General features: G+C 42.2%; 1 protein-coding gene across 3 annotated transcripts in view; it reads right to left on the bottom strand.

The window, feature by feature from the left end:
- Nucleotides 1–213: 213 nt before the first annotated feature.
- ap4b1 (adaptor related protein complex 4 subunit beta 1) overlaps nucleotides 214–22704 on the bottom strand; it is a 50011-nt gene continuing 27520 nt past the window's right edge. Inside the window, exons 1-14 of one of the 3 annotated variants that reach the window (XM_080733410.1) lie at nucleotides 13291–13357; nucleotides 12711–12838; nucleotides 12334–12558; nucleotides 11337–11467; nucleotides 10916–11063; nucleotides 8732–9017; nucleotides 7936–8034; nucleotides 7421–7532; nucleotides 5470–5553; nucleotides 4979–5082; nucleotides 4189–4396; nucleotides 3189–3503; nucleotides 2539–2682; nucleotides 214–1503 (exon numbers count right to left, since the gene is read on the bottom strand). In XM_080733410.1, the coding sequence (XP_080589536.1) occupies nucleotides 1019–1503; nucleotides 2539–2682; nucleotides 3189–3503; nucleotides 4189–4396; nucleotides 4979–5082; nucleotides 5470–5553; nucleotides 7421–7532; nucleotides 7936–8034; nucleotides 8732–9017; nucleotides 10916–11063; nucleotides 11337–11467; nucleotides 12334–12558; nucleotides 12711–12823 (2454 nt within the window). In that variant the 5' untranslated portion in view covers nucleotides 12824–12838; nucleotides 13291–13357 and the 3' untranslated portion in view covers nucleotides 214–1018. Of the gene's footprint in view, nucleotides 1504–2538; nucleotides 2683–3188; nucleotides 3504–4188; nucleotides 4397–4978; nucleotides 5083–5469; nucleotides 5554–7420; nucleotides 7533–7935; nucleotides 8035–8731; nucleotides 9018–10915; nucleotides 11064–11336; nucleotides 11468–12333; nucleotides 12559–12710; nucleotides 12839–13290; nucleotides 13358–22704 lie in introns of those variants that run through there. The other 2 variants (XM_080733409.1, XM_080733408.1) reach the window with 2 other exon arrangements.

Here is a 22704-nt window from a genome sequence, read left to right as displayed (position 1 = left end):
TTTAACAACTTTCAAGTTAAGATGGTTGTGATTTGGCATTATGTTAGAGATGGTTACGTTTAGGTATAATTATAATAATATATATAGCACATTTCTCTATACTCAAAGACTCTTTACAAAAATGGAACAAATAAAAACAACTTTATTAAGAGAATAACTCATTAAAAAGCTAAAAACTAAGCAAACAAAAACATTATAATTAGAAGGCAAAAAGGAGTGCTTAAGATCAGGGTAAAGATCTGGTTGGGGGTTAACCAATCAAATTGCATGACCTCAGTATACGGAATTCGGACCGTGTAGAAATTAGGTATCCGTGTCAGTTCAGGAGAACCTTACAATTTTACAAGGACATTTTCTCACTGTGAGGAGGACATCATCATATTTCATGACGAGTGAAATACAACAATAACATTAAAGGTTATGGGTGTTTCAGCGATGTTCATGTTTATTTTGAGCCAGACAGAAGAGAAGAGCATCACCATCCCTGCAGGGGTGTCGCACCAAATTCTGGGCCCTGGGTACAAGGATTCACTGGATTATTATGTGCTTTAACTATTGAAACATAGCAGATATACAAGCTCACGGCGCGGCACCAAGTACCGCGCTGCAAGCTTGTAGATCTGCTATTTTGGAAAAATTGTCTTTGAATATTTCAAAGCCTATGTTTCTATGTCAGTGGTGCTCAAACCTTTTCATGTGAAGGACCCCCAAAATGGCCTACGGACCCCCATCTCAAAATATTTAGTTCCAGGGACCCCCCAGAATCAAAATTTGAGTTACAAATGTTCGCTTAAAAAATAAATATATTCAAAGATTTGCACACATTTTCACAACTTTTCAAAAATAGCAGATCTACAAGCTCACAGCGCGGCACTCGGTGCCACGCTGTGAGCTTCTATATCTGATATTTTTCAATAGCTAAAGTATAAAATAATTAAGGCTAAGTCACTGGGCCCAAGTAACTCAGTCCCACTTTCCCCCCACTTGTGACACCCCTGATCCCTGTGTTTGTGTGTGTTCATACACTTTCTGAGCACATTGTGAGCAGGACAGTGGTGAGGACAGAGAGAAATCCCATCAGAGCTTCGTCATCTCTCGGCTGCTGCTTAAGAGTCACTTTTACTCCCTCCTCGCTCTCCTCATTCCCCTCTTCTGACCCATTTGCCTCTGCTTCCTCTCCCAGGCCCTCCTCTTCCTCACTCTCTCCCATCTCTCTGTCATCCGCAAGTTTCTTTTCTCTTTCTCCCGCATTTTCCTTCCCCGCTTCCCGGGTGTAGAGCAGTTCCCCGAGGATGAGCGAGTCACGGGGCGGCTTGGAGGAGGCAGTGTGCATGGTGCGCGTGTACAGGTACACTTTCCAGGGCAGTGCATGTGGCGGTGTGAAGGCAAGTGTCTGGATGTTGACAAGCTGCAGTGCCACCTGGAGGCTCTGCGGTGAACTGCAGGGTGGGGCAGGACACGGGACAAACTTTTCCACACATACCTGGTCCACTCCTCCGGCACCTATAGGAGTAGAAATGTTTGGGGAAACAAGAGCATAGGCTTGAGTTGGGTTGCAAAAGGGTCAGTATTACAGTAACGTTTTGATTTAGGTCATTCATTTCCTGTGCTCTAGCCCTAGCACCATCCTCAGATCAATCTTTTTTTGCCACCATAGCAATAAGACTCTATCTGGGGATTGCAATGTTGATTGTTTGGTCTGTTGGTTACTTTATCAGCAATGGCAATGTGCAAATTCCGCCACCCTTGGCATGACACGGAGCGTACACACCTTGGAACTGACATAGGGAGTTTCTCAATGAAAATTTACAAACCAGTTTTTTCACACATCAAACATTTCACGGTAGTGAAGAACCAGCGCAAGTCACCTGATCCGTGACACAACATAAGCCATACCTGCGCACTAACAACTAAGTCTTCTGGTGGGTTGAACTCAAACCATACACCAATACTCCTTTAGGAAGCCACTTGACTGTTATACCAGGTGGTTGTGCCTCACAGGCACCCATAGCAGACTTACATTTAATGGCAGTGTCATAAAGCTAACTGTTATTATGATGGATATGCACAGGTCTGTATGTTGTTATCTGTACCTGCTGATAAGTAAAGTCACGTACAGTATATATAAAGTCGTTGTCACGCCTCGTCAATACATTACAACTGTCTCCATCACAAACACAGCGTTTCACTTTGCACCAAGCCAACGTAACCATGGTGTCAACATGGTTAACGTCGTTTAGTGCTTGCTTATGATTTGTAGCCTTCCTTTATGATTCATGTCATTACAATCAAAATGATTGTCATTACCTGGGCGGGTGAGCTTTGTAATTTCCCAGACATTAAGCTGTGTGTGTGTGTGTGTGTGTGTGTGTGTGTGTGTGTGTGTGTGTGTGTGTGTGTGTGTGTGTGTGTGTGTGAATGACATTATAATATGTTATTATTATGTGGAAACACTATATTATGGGCAAATACTATACTAAAAAAAACAGTTTTGCTCTTGCAGCGCAAGCGGCATTGTCACGCTCATTATTCAATTACCTTGTCCAACTTGTTGTAGCATCCACATGCACTCAAACTCCTCTGGGCTCAGAGCTGGAGAGAGGGACAAGCTGAGAGGGGCCAAATCACCAGAGGCAGGAAGCTCAGCCGACGATTCTGAGCAGAGAGTGGCACTATCTGGGCCTATTGGGAGAGACAAAAGGATGGAGAGGCGTGGAGGAGGGAGAGGGGAGTTGCAGAGGAATAGAGGAGGGAAAAGATGGAAAGAGGCAGAAGATGAGGGGGAGAACAAAACTTTTATCTAAAAGGCAGAGTGGGCTGGAGTTTAATCTCATGTTTTTTGGAGGTGTTCAGACCTCTCCAAGGGGTCCCATGCAGGTGGCTAAATTACCAGTTTGTTATGTCATTTGTTATAATTTGAGTTCACAACCCATCGTTAAAACACTTTCAACCTGGTGTCCCAGTTGGGCATGTCATTATTATAGGCAAAAATAGAGAAGATATCAGCAATAGAGAAAATAGCTACAGTACAAGCTTATATTGCAAGTTAGTACAAATTATGAAGATAATCAAGAGAGGTTTGTCACTTACTCATATAGGTACTGTACATGTTCCACAGAGACTAAGATCATAAGATAGAAAAAAGGACTCAAGAAGAAAACAGACAATTAATCACAAGCTATACTCACCACTGACAGTGTTCTCAGCCTGTATTGGGTCCAGGGAGTCAGGGAGGTCAACCTTAGGCTTAATATCAGAGGTGACATGTTTAGGGCTCTCCCCAGCTGCTGAGCCTGCCTCCGCAGCATCCTGCCTCAGGGGCTCTAACGTGTTAAAGCTCTGTGCCCATTGGCTGACTGGCTCCGCCGGCCGGCCAATCAGGACACCTAGGGAGGGGTCAGACCTGCGGCCATGGAGAACCCTGCGCGTCTCCTCTGTCCCACATTGTAGCAGGCGGTAGTAGAGCAGCGCCTGGTCGCGCACGCACATGTCTGTCTCTTCCTCTGAAGACAGGAAGGAGCGGTAAGATCAACATTAACGTTACGTTAACGGCCATTTAATCATTAACAGATCCAGTGGTGTAAAGTAATTAAGTACAGTACATGCATTCAAGTACTGTACTTAAGTCAACATTTTAGGTACTTTTACTTCACCATCTCAGAGGCAAATATTGTACATTTACTCCACTACAATTATTTGAAAACCTTAGTTACTAGTAACTTTTTAGATTTAGATTTTTATTTCAAAATATACATTAACCACTTAAGCTCTATGTTATTTTGGCTATTTGAAAATATCAGATATACCCGCTCACAACGATATACAAGCTTGTGACACTGGCACAGTTCAAACATGTCGGACACAAAAGTTAGGATTAGTTACAATCATTCTGCAACATATACAGTATTGAATGGAGATGTAATTATTAGACAAACATTAGAAACAATGTTTTGATAACATTTGTATGTAATGTTATCACTGTCTATACAGTATGTTCACCTAAAATGTATATCAAGTTAAACCTAACATTAATAGTACTGTGATTAAACATCATTGTTCATGTGCATCACACACACACACACACACACACACACACACACACACACACACACACACACACACACACACACACACACACACACACACACACACACACACACACACACACACACACACACACACACACACCTATGCAGTAGTGCAGGAGTCTTCCTAGCATGTCCTGTGTCTGGGCGGGCCGACAGAGGAACAGCCGCATGGCAGCAGTGAGCAGCTCTGCCTTGACTCCCAGCGAGACCTCGCTCCTCACGCCGTCTATGAATACCTCCAACACGTAGGGGGCACCAGAGACCCGTTCCCCGTAGACACCCAGCAACCAAAGCAAGGCCTGTCTGCCCTGGTGGGAGGGGGGATAGAGCATAAATTACTGAATAGAACCTTAAATCAACCGTACATTTGCCATTTGTCAATTATGCTCCGCTGTATAATGGTGTCCCGTGCCAAAAATAGCAGATGTACAAGCGCACAATTGCGGCGCAGACGGGCTGTTTTTGTAAATGAATGCCCTACTTCAACATAAAAGTGTTAAACAACAGTAGTGAAAATAGTAGATCTATAAGCTCAAAACACGTCACAAGTGTGACGTGTTGTTAGCTTTGCACTATTCGTCACTGTCTGGCCAAAACCTCTTAACTCCATTTTTGAGGTTTTAGATTTTTTGGCATGAATCAGGGCTATTGAACACCCTTTACATCTGAGTGTTGGTTAATATAATATTAAACCAATGGAAAGTAGTAAAAAGCGCTTCGGTCAAAACCTCATAACTCCGCTTGAGCTCATTTTCCCCGAAAATGAAAATTTGGAAGTTAGGATGTTTCGGCCCGACAGCTGAGATATTCTTCTTTTTAATTAATAAAAATGGAACCGTTTTGGACATCCATGTGACGAAGTCAGACCTGAGTTGGCTTTACCCCCTGACCTGGCTATCCTGCAGGATCTCCTCGCAGCCCTCCAGAGCCTGACACACAGCCTCGCTGCACTGGGGACACACCCACACCAGGTCACGCATGGTCTGGACCACCGCTGGAGAGAGGAGGGACAATGGAATTCCACATGAGTATTGGCTTTAAATACATGAGTGGTTCTCAATCTCAAACCTGTTCATGTCAGGGCTGCCGACCCACATTGAAAATATGTTGTGCCAGGGACCCCAATAAGTGGAGATTTATCAAGATTTTTCAAAAATAGCAGAACTACAAGCTCCCAACATGTTGCTGTGCGTGGTAAGATTGTAGGTCTGCTATTTCTGAATAGACAAAATGTCAGTAAGTAAGTCATTATCTAAGTATAGGAGGAAGTACTGAGAGAGTCAGATGGAGAAGGGGCGAGGGTGTGGAGAGAAAGAATATGATGATACAGAGTTGTTGGCTACAGCTGCGTGTGTGAGGGTGTGTGTGTCTGTTTCCCTACCAGTGGTGATGTGTTCCTGTTTGAGTCCCAACAGCCCGGTGAGAATGTCCAGACATTTATCACTGTAGCTTCGCCCTATACGACCTACGCATGCACGCACGCACACACACACACACACACACACACACACACACACACACACACACACACACACACACACACACACACACACACACACACACACACACACACACACACACACACACACACACACACACACACACACACACACACACACACACACAGGCTGCATTACTTTTACTACTCTAACTGCAGCTTTCATGCACTGCTGATCAAGAGGCAGTAGTGAAATGGGATACTATTCAAGTGAATAATATCTAATTTATTGCATTTGTATTGCGATATGAAGCAGCTTAACAAAATGTTAACTACGTCACTCTGTGAACATGCACATCACACACAAACAAGCGTCTGCATTTGCTAAAAGCATTTGCCAAGTTGATTGCATAGTTTTAAAACTTGTTAAAGTGTGTCTGTGGGGTTTTGATCTAAGCAATGCAAAGTATTAACAAGAGTGTGTGACTAAATAATAACTACACTGGATTTATTGGAATATACAGTAGGTTCTTTTTTCATTTTCCTGAAAAAAGTAACAGTTTTGGATAAACTGACCACAGGCATTGTGAAAGGTCAACTTCTGACATATTTACACTGACAAACTAGTCTGACAAGGTTTATGCCACCGGGCGTATAGCGAAACGACTCAGGGCGTGTTTGTGTTTTGAAAACTGCCAGCAATCTGCCAGCATTAACAATTATTATGCCTCACCCAAACAGAGCAAACAACACGCTTCATACTAATCGGTCTTACTCAGTGTCAATGTTGAGAAAGACTGATTAGGTTGAAACGCGTGATGATATTATGATATTATGATATTACGGGGCCTTGCACCTAGAGCAGTGTTTCTCAATCTTTTTTGGCTAGAGTACCCCCTTTCGCAGATTTTTTAATCCAAGTACCCCCTTTACCCGACAACAACATTTTCCCAACTGCAGTTAAAACCATAAAGAAATCATAACTAGCGGTATATAACAGTATAACCCCCCTTTTCAAGAATCTAACATCACAAAAAATAAAAAAGGGAGTGAGAGTTTCAACACTGTGGCCATAACATCTTAGTCGGGAGTTAGACATGACAAAAAAAACACAACAAGCAACCAGCTCTATAAAAATAAGCCAAAAATAAGCAACTAGGGCTTGTGAAATGTGAAAGAATTGTGGTGTTTCTCTGGAGGAGAGTTTCACAAAATACCTACAATATCTCAGAAAAGGGGAACAGAGAAACCACAAGTGCAGATTCAAGTGCAGATAAACAGCTACTTTCATAACTTTTGTCTCGTCAATGGTTAAGAATCCAGACACAATTGCAGATAAACAATTTCTTTCACAATTTTTGTCTCACAAACATTCAGCTATCAGACACATTAACATTTACACCCTTCCTGTCAATTTGTCTGCAGTTTTGTAAGCTAAGCCTCTCTTCTAACTTGAATCTCACACCTGCCTTAAATACAATTTGTACTTTGCCTAATTTGACACTGACTACTGACAAACTACTATTAGTCCCATTTAGGCTAACTGTTCTGTCATGCTGATCTCACTCTGCTCATTGATACTTTTAGTATAACATGTGAGTACTTTTTACACCACTGATTTCACATGTGTTACCGTGTTCACTTTCAACATCACCATTATCTTGAGTACCCCCTGCAGTACCTCCGCGTAACCCTAGGGGTACACGTACCCCCATTTGAGAAACACTGACCTAGAGAGTAGCAGGCATTCTGCTTTGCACTGCTTTCTGTGTGTGTGTGTGTGTGTGTGTGTGTGTGTGTGTGTGTGTGTGTGTGTGTGTGTGTGTGTGTGTGTGTGTGTGTGTGTGTGTGTGTGTGCGTGCGTGCGTGCTTGCGTGCGTGCGTGCGTGTTTACCTATTGCCGAGATGGCAGCCTGGGCTGTTTCGGTGTTCACGTCAGTACAGTATCCCTTAAGCTCATCCAGCACCAATGCTACGTTCTCATCATTCACCAGCTCCACCAGCACCTGAAAACAAGACACTTACTCACCTCTATATGGGCAAATGACAGGATAAACTAATCACTACTGTAAAGTCATCCACAACAATGGTTACTAAGTATAAGTGTGTCCCCACAGTTAAACATTCATGTTAATTTAACCTTTTACAAATAAGGTTAAGTAACCAAATTGACTCTTACGGCTTATGGGTAGTTGGGTACATGTGTACACTCGCACAAGTTACAGTTACACATGGATAAAGTATTATTAACTCAGTATTATACTGTGTAGTGTAGGTTTATGGTACTTTGTTGTCAGATGTGCATACAATATAGCTATTTTAACCAACACTTCTAAGGGATTTCCATCAAGAATGTCTTTGAGGGCTTCTGCACAATTATAATCAAATGCAAGGTAAAAAGGACCCCACCTGCATCTTCCTCTGCTTGATATAAGCCGGCTCTGCATAGCCACAGAAGAAACGTTTGTAGTGGGACCCCATCAGGCCAGGAAGAGAACGCAGCAGCAACTAGGAAAACAAGAAGGTTCTCTCAGTTCTCTCAAACATCTGTAGAACTCTCCTCATGATTTGAGAGCCAAATGGGAAACAAATCATGTTGCAAATGAGGTTATGCGCATGCTGTCATCATGGCCTAAAACAACAATACTAATAATTGTGTTTGCATAGACATAACAAGCAAGCAAAGCAGGGACAACAATGAACATCTCGTATTTGAACCTCATAACTCTGATCTCTTCACGTTAGGGCATTCACGAATAGTGATTTTTAGTATTCGAATTATTCAACCTCAAAGTATTCGAATAGTTGAATATTCGACAGGACTGGCCAAACTGTCAAATATTAAGTAAGCAAGAGGCGAACATTGTGAAAATAGCCGATCTACATGCTCACAACGCCTCGCAAATATGTATCTGCGGAACCGAGCCACATTAAACGTAATAGACTACAATTTCAAGTGCTTGTCAGGGTTCTTATGACTTCTTATCTAGCCAAGCTTTATAAACCATGAAGAAATATATATATTTTTAAAGACAAAACAATAAAAAAAAAAAAATAAGCGAATATTCGACTTCGGTGAACAACGTCGAATAGTGACTTTGATATTCGAATATTTGGTGAATGCCCTACTTCACGTACACACATGCACGCAAAGACAGACAGACACACGCACGCACACACTCTCTCTTATCCCCCTTCCTGTCACCTGTATGTGGCAGAGGGCAGTGAACCTCATCTCCCTGGACGAGCTCCCGCAGGCAGCCAGGAGTGGTCCCCGCACTCGCTCCAGGGCCGACAAGCTCACCGCAGGGAGGTGGGAGCATAGCCTGAGGAAGAGGCTGAGGGTGGCGGCCATGACCGGAGGGTGGGGGCTGAGGAGTAACGGGTCGAGCAGGGAGAGGATGTCGAAGAGCTCATCCTCCGACTGGGGCCGGTAGCGCTGGATGAACCTGAGGACCTCACACTGGCCCCATACGTCACACTCCTTCAGTCTGGTGGTGGTGGTGGGGGAGGTTCAGGAAACAACAGTTACGAGGGGCACACAAACTTGGGTCAACCGAGATCCTGGATCGAGTTTTCCAGATCGAGTCATCTCACTTCTCGTGTTGAGGACTACACGTACACAATCGTGTACACGTTTGTGCCTATCATTATATGCGTGCATGCATAAACACCACAGGGGTGAACAACTGCACATAAAATGCACCTAGACACAGACACACACACACACACAGTTACACAGTTGCAAATCACACATGTTTTATCAAGTAGTGGGTGGCTCAATCATGCATGATCACTGCTGCCTCTGTGTGTCACTGTGACAGCAAAATATGTCCGCTATATAATTCCATTTCTCAATGGAACATTTAGTCAAAATAATTTAGCCAAAACTAACAGAGATTTCCTGGAAACGTGCTACCTTTGCTCTAAGCCAGTGTTTCTCAATCTTTTTTGGCTAGAGCACCCCCTTTCGCAGATTTTTGAATCCAAGTACCCCCTTTACCCAACAACAACATTTTCCCAACTGCAATTAAAACCATAAAAAATCATACTAGCTGTATATAACGGTATAACCCCCTTTTCAAGAATCTAACATCACAAAAAATAAAAAAGGGAGTGAGAGTTTCAACACTGTGGCCATAACATCTTAGTCGGGAGTTAGACAAAAAAAAACACAACAAGCAACCAGGTCTATAAAAATAAGCCAAAAATAAGCAACTAGGGCTTGTGAAATGTGAAAGAATTGTGGTGTTTCTCTGAAGGAGAGTTTTGCAAAATACCTACAATATCTCAGAATAGGGAAGAACAGAGAAACATAGCCCACAAGTGCAGATTCAAGTGCAGATAAACAGCTACTTTCATAACTTTTGTCTCGTCAATGGTTAAGAATCCAGACACAATTGCAGATAAACAATTTCTTTCACAATCTTTGTCTCACAAACATTCAGCTATCAGACACATTAACATTTACACCCTTCCTGTCAATTTGTCTGCAGTTTTGTAAGCTAAGCCTCTCTTCTAGCTTGAATCTCACGCCTGCCTTAAATACAATTTGTACTTTGCCTAATTTGACATTGACTACTGACAAACTACTATTAGTCCCATTTAAGCTAACTGTTCTGTCATGCTGATCTCACTCTGCTCATTGATACTTTTAGTATAACATGTGACGTGTGTACTTTTTCCACCACTGATTTCGCACATGTTACCATGTTCACCTTCAACATCACGGCAAATGAAACGGCAGCTTTTAATCTATGCATAAGGATAACAACTTTTAACAGCGAAGCGCCTGGGAAATTCTAGTAACTTACATTCAAACAACGTTCAAACACATACCAGTTGCCTGGTCATTAAACATAACAGTAAAGGTTTTTCTCCATCTAATTCAATTGTAGTTAATTATTTAACTATGAATAATAGTATCGTGGTTTATACTTCTATTTTTCTTTTTGGGGGCCATTATCTTGAGTACCCCCTGCAGTACCTCCGTGTACCCCTAGGGGCAGAGAAACACTGCTCTAAGCAAAGCCAGGTGACTCCCATAAATATTTTGTTGCCTTGATTATGATTGATGAACGATTATAACAAATAGCGCACACACACGCACACGCACACACACACACACACACACACACACACACACACACACACACACACACACAGAGTGGCCGAATGGCAACCGGAAGGTTCCCAGTTCGATCCTAGCTGCTCCCCCAGAGTTAATGTCAAAGTGTCCTTGAGCAAGACGCTGAACCCCTAATTGCTCCCGATGTGCAGGTTGGTGCCTTGAATGGTTTCCTCCGCCGTGTGTGAATGGATGAATGTAATGCACAATCTATGTTAAGTGCCTTGGATAAAGGCATCATCACACCAACTTAGAACCCACCTGTTGAGAAGGTGATGAGTGATGGGTTTGTTAATGACCACGCCTCCCTCCTCCTTCAGTATTTCCTCCAGGGCTCGGAGGCAGTTGACTGTCACCACGGGATCAGGGTCCCTCAGCAGGCTGTACAGCTCATTCACTACAGCAGCATCTGGGGAGGAGATGTATTTTAACTGTGGGTGTTTTAGACTAGAGAAAAATGTTGTAATAGACATGCGCGCGCGCGCGCGCACACACACACGCACGCACGCACGCACGCACGCACGCACGCACGCACGCACGTGCATGTTACATGCAAGCACATGCGCGAGTGCCCAGACACACAACAGTATGAGTCTTAAGTAACAAGAACAAGAGAAAGAACAGAAACAAGACATGTTTGTCCAACCAAACCACCCACCCATCGTCCACCCATCCATCTCACCTATGTCAGAGCTGGGTTGGAGGTTGTGCAGTTTGGCCCAGCCCAGTACTGCCACTCTTCTCACACAGGCTGCTCTGTCCCTCAGCCCAGCTGTCAGTGGCTGCTCCACATACTCCACCAGACTGGGTAACCTGACACAGACAGGATGTGCAGCCAAACATACGCCATAAGCCAAAACAATGTCTGGCATGATTCATATTCTTAATATCTCTGAAATTATATAATCACTGGAACCAGGCAGGGTGATTGTATATGTGGTATACATCTATATACTGTATTCATATTTGTTTGAGGGTGTCTTTATAGTGATGTTATTCTTCTGTATTTTGTACTTCTTTGCCCATATTTAACTGCTGTGCAAAGGTATGTCTACCAGTCTACTGAAAGTTTCAAATTCATTCACACACTGCTTAGTATTTTACAGTATTCAGACAGATCTTTCTTGTGGCGTCTTGCTGTTTCACCCTTTCTTGCTTTTTTATTCTTGATTTATTTTCACTGACTATGGACACTCATTGCTTGGCCCTGCACTATTGGGTTGTGTTGGTAGTATTGAGCACTATTGCTGTGTTGACATGACTGACATTGACTGTTATGATCACTTTTGTTTGGTACTGCATTGTTAAGTTGTGCTTTAGTATCGCTTTCGGCAGGTACACTTTCATCCCAAAGAAAGAAGGAATAATGTCGGAAAAGTACTATAGTCTGGTTGCCTTCACTAACTAGTGACCCATATACACCGTATGGAAATAAGGTTGAAAGTTGAACTGTTCCTTGAACTAGAAAAAAGAGAAGGAGGATCCAAGCACTCAAAAAGTAAAAAGGAGGGGAACGGACGTAAAAGCAGTGTACTTTATTTCAAGACATAATAATAAAAGCCGACATGTGCATGACAGTTCTATATTCACTAAAAGATTATTTTTTTTAAAGCGTTTGAGGTCACCTTCTCATTCTTGATAAAAGAGTTACTATATGATCATTCTACACAGTACCTTACCTTAGGTTGGTCATGTTCCTGAGTGCCAGGCTGCGGACCATGGGGTTAGGATCCTGGCAGTCTTTCCTCAGAGTGTTGATGACCAGCAGGGACAGCTCTGGGTTCAGGCTGGCATAGGAACACAGGAAGACATACACCAGTTTCTTCTGGACCACGTCTACTGTTGCACATGCCTTCACCATCTCACTGAACAGACCCGAAACGTCCAAACCCTGGGACATCACCCTGAGAGGGAGACAGAGAGATAGAGAGAGAAACTCTTGTCTTAGCCAGGCCGAACTGATGAGTGCCAAGCTTCAGAGTGAAAGAAACATCCATCCATCTGTCTCCAGTATAATATATAATATACAGTAAACCCTGCCCAACCTTCAGCATACCTAATGACCTTGAGGATGGTGTTCCTGTATCGCAGAGGGTCAGACTGGACATTAGGGTTGGACAGGGCTCTCTTAAGATCCTTGACCGTCTCCTCGCTTCCCAGGTAAGGCATGTTGGCTTTAGTGCTCTGACAGACAGACAGACAGACAGACAGACAGACAGACAGACAGACAGACACACAGTACACACACGTACAATTACACATATTTTGTAACAACAATTTATGATATGAATACACAGAAAAATCCTCAGTGTGAATATAACTCCAGAATGATTATAGTCATTTGGTACAAGTGTACTATACTATAGTACATAATAGTAACTATACTATATTGCCTTACTGGTATGAACACAACACAATATTCATAATTATCATAATTTGACTGATACATGACAAAAGAGGAGACATACGTTTACAAATGTTTCTTTTAAAAGATAAACCAACAAATAATTAGAGGTAGCCCTGAAACAGTCATGTTTCTTGTTCTCGTATTTCAGGGCTAAAAGAGGAAACTTTCACTCCTCCTATTGTGAAAGTAAACTCATTAATTTATAATATATTTTATATATATATATTACCTTTAAATCCACTGGGATGATTCTATTTAAGGCATTTTGAGGATGATTCGTTTGTTTACCATCCAGCCACCGCACACTTCCGCAATTCTTCTTCTATAACTGATGAATGAATCTGGATCAATGTTTGGAGCCATCTACTGGCCAGAAAGAGTATAAACACTTAAAGTTCATACTATTATTGTATCCAGGGCAGTCCGACAGATTAGATGCAAGCAGGATCTCCTACCGACAGATTAGATGCAAGCAGGATCTCGACTCTGACACAACTCATCGGCTCATAAGCTGGTTCTCCCTCCATATATGGAGATAACCGACGAATCTCACTAAGTCTGACCTCACAAGCCCCATATTTGGACACGAACAACATATAACTCCATATATAGAGACATAGCTGCTGACATCAGTATGACATCACACTGCTGACATCAGTATGACATCACACCGTACACAAATGACCCTGACGGCACACACCAAGCAGTGTGATGTCATACTGATTGCGACCGTCAGGTCGCAGTTTAGTATCAAAACCTCCACAGGCCGTCCGTCGGTCACACGTCCGGCCGTCCGTCTGTCACACGTCACACCTTTGCCCTGCTCATATCTCCGCATCAGTATGACATCACACTGCTTGAAGTGTGCCGTCAGGGCCTCCCCTAAGTAACAAGAAATCTTGTGAAATACAATGTTGTCAACCAATCATCAAGGACGATGATACACGAAAGAAGAAGAAGGGTCATTTGTGTACAGTGTGATGTCATACTGATGTCAGCAGTGTGATGTCATACTGATGACTAAACTGCGACCTGACGGTCGCAACTATACAAATATTATTTGTTTTCAAATGGCCTATAGGGTGGGTTAAATGGATATTTCACTTAAAATAAAGGTTTGGTCATTTTATCATCTACTCAGGCTTTTTGAACACCCTGGACAGTTTAATTTGCTTGATTCAATATTTAGATATTTGAATCATATTAGTCATTTTAATCATGGGCTCATCCAGGGCCCATTCCTATACAAACCCATTCTTCAAACTCAATTTTAACCATGATAGATTCATCGAAGTCTTTTCTGGTAACTCAAGTCAAACTACCCACTTAATACGAGCTGGCTGTTTTATTCGATAACCTTTTTTATTTATTTTTAATATGGGAAAATGGAAAAGTAATACAATAAAAGAGTAATATATAAACAGGGACAGCTCACGTATTATGAGGGTAGTATGAGTCACCAGAAGAAAAAAAAAAAAGCTAATAACTAATGTTTTCAAATAAATATAGTGGTCGTGGGTACAAGCGGCCGAAATGAGTTTCCTCAGACAGGTGGCTGGCATCTCCTTAGAGATAGGGTGAGAATTTCAGTCACCCGAGACTTACTTGGAGTAGAACTGCTGCTCCTACACTTTGGAAGGAGTCAGTGGAATCAGGTGATCCGGGCATTTACGAATGCTTCCAGAGCTCCTTCCTAGTACGGTCCTCGATGCACGTCCCACTGGTAGACCAAAGACCAGACGGAAGGACTATATCTCCACACTGGCCTGGGAGTACCTCTGTATACTCCCAGGGGGAGTGGAGAAAGTAGCTCAGGATAAGGACCTCTGGAAATCTCAGTTGGAACTGTTAAAGAGGTGGTGCCATAGTATTGTACTTTTTCTGTTTTGTATGTGTCAAAGGCTGCACTCACACTGAGACGCACTTTAAAAAAAAAAGTTCTGTCCAAGTTGTGTGTTCAGTCAAAGTCTGTTCCAAAAAAGAATACATTTCCCACAAAGCTTCACGGAAGTGGGCGGTTCCGCTTGAGGAGGAAGCAGATATGGTATTTGGCCATGTAGTTCTTTTGAAGGCACTCCTGCTGCTTTTTGGTGACACGTAAAATTGATTTACAAGCTCACAGCGTGCCACCATGCAACACGTTGTGAGCTTGTAGATCTGCTATTTTAAAAAGTTACTTTAGGCACTTGAAGTACATTCTAATGCCAACACTAATACTTTTACTCAATACATTTTGAATTCCAGGCTTTTATTTGTAACAAAGTATTTGTATGTTTTCAGTATTGATACTTTTATTTAAGCAATGAATTTGAGTATTTTCTCCACCACTGTATAAAGCTTACATTTTATTTATAATATTCTTTTTCGTTCTGAAATGGAGGTTTCATGTCACTGCAGTGCAGACAGGCTCTGCTGCTGTGGAGTACAAACTACAAGTGAACACACCTGTGTGGGATTGCATCATGGCCTCTCTGTCCTATTGGTTGGCAGTTGAACCCTGCCCTTCTGTCTCATCAAGTGCAGCTTGTCTGCCCTCTAATGCTTGCCTACAGCAGTCCCTGTGCGTGTTGTGTGTGTGCTTGTGTGCTTGTGTGCTTGTGCTTGAAGCAACACCACAGGACTCTCACAAGCACAAAAATCATGTGACTTCCATCCGGAATGCATTGTGCTGTCTCTGCCCCCCGCTCCCCCCACACAACTCTCACAAGCATTTTGTGCTTGTCTGTGCTTGTAGGTGTGTAGCCGGCCTAAGAAGTTAACTCTGAGGCTGCACTCAGACTGGAACGCACAAGTTGAGTGAGAGTTGTGTGGGGGAGGCGGGGGGCAGAGACAGCACAATGCATTGCGGATGGAAGTCCAGTGGTTTGAAGTCTAGTGCGAGTCGTGAGCAAGTTGGACGCAACCACACAACACCACACGACTCGCACTCGACTGCAAACCACTCGACTTCCATCCGCAATGCATTGTGCTGTGTCTGCCCCCCGCCTCCCCCCCACGACACGCACTTGTTTTTGTGCCTTTAGGTCTGTAGCCGGCCTCATAGACCACCGGGTAGGGTTATATGCAACGCTGAGGAAGGCCGAAGGGCCGAAACGCGTCCGTACACTGTCCGTTGAGGTAAATAAAATCATGTAAAAAGGATATTCCTTGAGTGCTGGCGACTACTTCTTTCTCATTAGGGTTATAATGTGCAGATTTGTCTTCCCTGTGTATTTGTGTTTACTTGATGAAAGCTGAAAGCCTCAGAGAGTTCAGAAAGCTGCACGTCAGATCCGACGAAAAGTTCGGTTCCGGAGAAACCCCGGGAACCGTTTCCGGATAAGCGGTTGAAGATGGATGGGTGGAGTAAAAGTACAATATTTGGATACGAGCTGTAGTGGAGTAAAAGTAGAAGAATTGGAAACTCAAGTAAAAGTACAGATACAGCAGAATAGTATAGCCTCAGTAAATGTACTTAGTTACTTTACACAACTGGTACCTGTTACTGTATGTCACACACTGGGGCAGTCAGTTAACTTTATTGAAGCAGACATTTGCAGTCCATTTACACAATATGACAAAATGAAGCCAACAATGAGAACATGTAGTCATTTATACACATACAATCTTCTTCAAGGCTGGTTTGAACAAGATACAATTAAAGCGTACACTTAACTTAATCCATATAGAAAGGTTTTACCGGTACCTACAGTAATGAAGGTACTCTTATTCTCAATCAGGCTGAGCCAGGGTTTCCAAACCTTGCTTGATGGATAAGCTGTGATTTTTTACTATATTGGTGGATTCACAAGATCCCAAAAAACGAAATAGTGTGGTCCCAAATCCTTTCTTTGCTACACAATACATTAACCCTGGTCCTCTTGGTAATCCAACACTTCAGAGGAAAGTACTAGCCAGAAGAAGAGAAAACAAACAGAAAGATAAAACACATACACAAAAAATAACTCACTTAAGTCCATGAGATACCACAATTTACAGAACCAGTGGGAATGTATTGTCAGATTGAGAAACCGAACCTACCAAATGCTTACATGCACAAATGTATTATAAAACTGACAAAGGTTTGGTAGAATTGGACCATTGGAACACAATATGGTCAAGTGCTTGTCATGAATGAAACACCATCAGTATGACTGACATTTATAAAGCACTAAGTACCTTAAACATACAACATTTAGGTATGGGTCTTGCGGGGTTATTTTCTTTACTCAGAGAAAACGCTAGCCTAAAGCCATCAAAATGTGCAGTACTATTTACATTTCTTAAGCAGCCTGCCACAACTGCTGTACCTCAAATTCTCTTAAATTGAACCAATACAGCCTCAGAATATACTGTTGGCCTTTTCATTGTTCTCTCTCACACAATGTAAAACCTATTTTTTTAAACACAGATTTTAAACTCAGCTAGACCTTTTCCTAACAAACGCCTTTATATGGCACAGTTTTATTCGCAGAACTTTTTCAAGCAAGACCTCCAAGACACCGCTTCAAAGGTGAAGGTATAGCCAACTGTCAGCCATGCTAGTTCCTCACTTATCTTCTTGGCTCAAAGTGACCGTACATGTTACTTCCAAAAGGTGCTCTAAGGCAACTTCAGATGTCATACATCTCAGCCTTATTGACCATGACAGTACCCCAGCTGTGTGTTCTTGTTGCAAGTTGGGCACCAACCTGCAACAAAAAACAGTGATATTGCATTTCAATTTTCATATAGGGAAAAGGCAGGTGTCTCAAAATAGCAACCTTTGCACGAGAACACCCCTTGCACAATTAGTCTAGTCAAGTGCCAAGGAGGGGGTTTCCTGCACAGTATGGTCTAACTGTTAAGGGCTTTGCACACAGACAAGTTTTTTTTTCTCGCACAGACAAAACAGGCTATTGCATTTTTAAAAGAAAACAATGATTCTCTACAACCTCATGTACACCGGCTCCGATTTGTTCTCGATCGAACCCAGTTCGATTTGTGCATTTTTTCACATTCGGTAAAACAAATCACTCCTTTTATGACTCCTTTTGGGATCCGTAGCGCGGATTCCTTAAAGCATTGCACACCAAATCCAATGCGTTTTAATCATGCAGCAAACGGAAAAAAATGCAATGGTTGCGCACACACATCTGTGTGCAAAGCCCTAACATCAATCAATAACAGTATGATCTAACCATTTTTTAAATCAAAATTGTTAATTATTATTATTATTATTATTAGATGACAACATCTGAATGAATTTGTGATTTATTGAGTAAATCAGATTTGCATTGTAGGCTGCATTTAAATCAATTCAACTGTTAATAAGGGTAAACATAAGTGCATTTTTGCCATTATTCTCCCCAAGATTATGTTGTGTTGATGTTGCGAGGATTTTGGTTATAATTACTTTGTACTTCTAGCGGGTCGCGGGACCCCTGGACTGCCTCATGGCACTTTGAAAACCCCTGCTGTAGACCACTGTTGTGATCTGTAGACATCTGGAGACCACTGTACATCATTTATAGTTGGACTGAACGATAAATCGCTTTTAAACCGAAATCACGGTTATGAACCACGCTATAAGCGAATCGCAAAGGCTGCCATTTTGGCGATTTTCATGTATTTACATAATCATCATAAGGTGCAACGGCAGCAGCGAGTCTGACCCGATGTACAACTTTATAAGGTCTGACCCAGTGTTTACAACAGTGCAGCAAATCTCCTTTAAAACAGAATCAACTAGAACTGCACTCTGTCGAGGTTCCACCTTGTGCACAAGTACCTACTTGTGCGCAAGCAGAGCGCGCCATGAGGTGCGATCACCACTGGCATCACCGCTTCCAAAAAACGATATATTGTGACATAACCAAATCTGTTTCAATCATTAATCCTATTGGGATTGAAGTAGAGACGTCATGAGGTGTGCTCACCACTGGCTGCAATGCCAGTGACATCACCAGAAATGCAAGTCACTCGTTGCCTGTTAATGATGACATTGCCAGAAATGCTGGTCCCTGATTGGGTTATGTACAGGCTTAAAGAGAGGACACCGACATTCATACATAATGTACATACCCAGCCGGTGCCAACTTGCGCCATGCACAAGTAGGGCATGCATGGCCTATTTGTGCGCTAGGTGTGCTCACAGTCACCACTGGCATCACCACTGGCGATGCCAGTGACATCACCACTGGCATCACCAGGAATGCTGTTCCCTCATTGGCTGTCAATGATGACGTTGCCAAGAATGCTGGTCCCCGATTGGGCTATGGGCTTAAACAAAGGACACCGACAAACATATGCAGCCAAACGCAAAGTAACAAAAGAGGAATACAGTACAATGTATTTTACTCACCAAATCCCCTCAATAGGGCTCGCAGTCTGGGACCAGGGGTCCCTTCGTCATCCTCGTCCTAATCAGGAAGAAGATGACACACAGTTATATAAGTGGCTTAATTGCCCATTGTGAAACAACTTTAGGGTAGACTTTAGGGTAGGGTAGACGTAATAAGCTTAGGCTTCAGTCTATTCCTTTTTTTTTCCAGGGAAAGGAAATGTATGAAATGGGTTTTTGAAGTGTGTTTATGAAATTCAATGCGTCTTTTACATGGAAAAAATAAATAAATAAACTAAACAAACTAAACTTAAAACCTATTTGCGTAAAACCGCAAAATATTCACAAACTAAAAACAGAGATATTTCATTCCAAGGTAAATCAATAAGGTATTCAGGGTCTAAATTGTGCTTTCCCCCTCTCTAACAGAATCAAAACGGCATATGCACTGTATGCGTAAAGAATGAATGTAAAGACTAGCCTTTCACATCAGCATAACACTTATCTTTCTTCTTTTCCCCCCATAAATCAGTTCTAATGAACACCCTTTACATCTGTGTGTTGCTTCGGCCAAACCCTCATCTTAAAATGGATGTTTTTAATTTTTTTTCTTTTTAGTTAGCTGGTTTTGTCCTGAAAGCAGAGATACAGTATATTAAGTAACATTTTAATAAAAAAAACAAACCCCAGTTTGAAGGGAGCGGTGGATGTGAGCTTTCTACACCAGTGTTTCTTAATCTTTTTTGGCTTGAGTATCCCCTTTCACTGATTTCTGAATCCAAGTATCCCCTTTACCCGGCACCATTTTGCTAATAAAACTGATTACAGTTTAAATAAATAGACTGGTATATGACGATATTTAAGCCCCCATTCAAAGAATATAAAACACATCCCAGTAGCCTGGTACCATGTAATTTGGGTTAGCAACTCAGGCTCATATCAAGTTTCTCCATGTGTCATCATTAAACATGACAGTACATGTTTTTACCCTCCTAATTCAATTGTAGTCAATTATTTAACTATGAACAATATTAGCATGATTTATATTGTATTCTATTTTTCTTTTGGGGGTAATGTACCCCCTGCAGTACCTTCGCGTACCCCCATTTGAGAAACACTGTTCTACTCTATACCCCTGTGTGTGGGAGAGGACTGTGTGTGTGTGTGTGTGTGTGTGTGTGTGTGTGTGTGTGTGTGTGTGTGTGTGAGAGAGAGAGAGAGCCCCTCCCCATACACTAAAATGTGTTCCCGGCCTGAATGGGTTAAGCTGTGACTCACCAGCCACTGGGTAACCATAACTCTGCAGCCATTGCTGAGATCTCCAGTGGCCATCTGAATGTGGCGATCGTCTTCCCAACGGACGGGCCAATAATGCCTTCTCTTGTCATGTACGTGTTTTATCCCCGATCGTATGCTTGGCAAGTCATAATCCTCTTCACGGATCTTCATCCCGTACCGGACTTTGCCAACATACTTCTCTTTCATGGCCTGCAAGATATGAAAATGTCATGTTATCCTGGCAAAAATGTTGCTAAAACTGGTTATACATACAGTATATCATAATACATCAGAGAGAGTGAGAGAGAGAGAGACACAGACCAGTGCCAGTCAGTCCAATTATATTGGCTGATTAGTGTGGATATCTGAAGGGCAACCATAGACTGTAAAAAGATATGGACAGTGGAAAGCCATTGGTGTCTATGCTGCGCAAATGAAGCTTTTTTGGCCGTTGTACGGGTGCCGCCATCATTGTTTTAATGCTACCAAAGGAATTATATTGCCTGCCAACGGTCACGCGCCACCGCAGGGATACATGGGACATTGTCTTGAGCATGCCGAAAATAAAGCACACAAAGAAGAATCATCACAAGCTTATGATCACAAGTAGGGATGGCCAACGGTTAACCGTTACTGTTAAACCGATAAGAAATTGGTTACCGGTAAGCACGAACGGTTAATTTTGACCGATAAAAAAGAAAAGAAAAAGGAAATCAACCCATGTGTCACACCAAAAGCCCCTTACACCAATATCTACGCAACATCAAGTCATCAACCATGCAACTATACGCGCCGCGGTCACACATTTCTGGACACCAATGTCTGTGTAACATCCATGCATTCACGCAACTGTGCGAGGCTGCGACGCTGCTTGTTTTGGAGTCGTACACGCTGACTTGTTCATCAGGAAACAAATGCTCCGTCGGGGATTGGATTTTACAAAACAGACCCCCGTCACATTGAATCCCGTTTAAAAAGAGCTTAAAACACAACTTTCCAATGTTACATGTTGATGACGTGAGGAACGTTAAAGTCGTCTTGGTTATGAGTAGCTAGGATATGCGAAAATAACAAAGCTCAGAGTCGCAAATTCAATGATCGCTGCATCAGCACACACAAAACACGGGCGAGAGAGAAGAAAATTAATGAAATGGACATCACATTTAGCCGATCCAACCATTCCAAAAGTCATACGATTGAAAGTTATTGCTCTACATGCGAGCATCTCTTTGCTGCAGGGAGTGCACAGAATTTTAGAGAGGCATGGGCCGAAGGGCCTTTTGGTGGACAATTCTGTTGATAAAAGTTAAGGGCTCCAGCCCCCTTTAATGTATGTGCGCACGCCGCACGTGCCTGGCGAGAGCGCATCACATTACAGACTGATCATTTCAATCCCACCGTTTCTTTGCAAAAACACATTTCTTTTAGAAAACATTTGTATTCTTGTTTCTCCTAGTTGTATTGTTTTTTAATGTGTAAATATGGCACTTTATTATGGGATAAAAAACGGGTGTAATGCGCTAAAATAGCGCATTTTTGAACACATTTCCTTAACGGTTAACGGTTAATTAACTGGCCTTTCGGTTATCTGTTAAGAAAAAATCTCCATTTGGCCATCCCTAATCACAAACCCCTCCTACAGCATATCCTGCTTTAACATGAATTATAACATAAATTGGACCATATTTTCACAAATCGCATGTCATGGTGATTGAAACGAGGCTTTAAAGGGATATTTCACTTTCAAAAAGACTTTTGATCAATTTATCGTCTAATCAGGCTTTTATGAACACCCTGAACAGTTTTTAATTTGCTTGATTCAATATTTAGATATTTGATGTAAATGTTATCAGTCGTCCTCCAGGAAGAGGGCCCCATACACACACATTGTAACTCCAAACTCCATTTTAACCATGATAGATTCATTAAAAACACCCGTTATTTTTTTCTAGTGACTCATACTACCCTCCTAATACGTGAGCAGGCCGTGTTTTTTCGATAACTTTTTCATTTATTTTTAATAATTATTTGGGAAAATGAAAAATATTTAATACAAAAATTGAT

This window comes from Nannobrachium achirus (assembly GCF_963921795.1).
Source record: "Nannobrachium achirus genome assembly, chromosome: 9".
Classification (NCBI taxonomy): Eukaryota; Metazoa; Chordata; class Actinopteri; order Myctophiformes; family Myctophidae; genus Nannobrachium; species Nannobrachium achirus.
The sequence above is the reverse complement of the archived record's forward strand: the minus strand, read 5'-3'. Positions and strand labels throughout refer to the sequence as shown.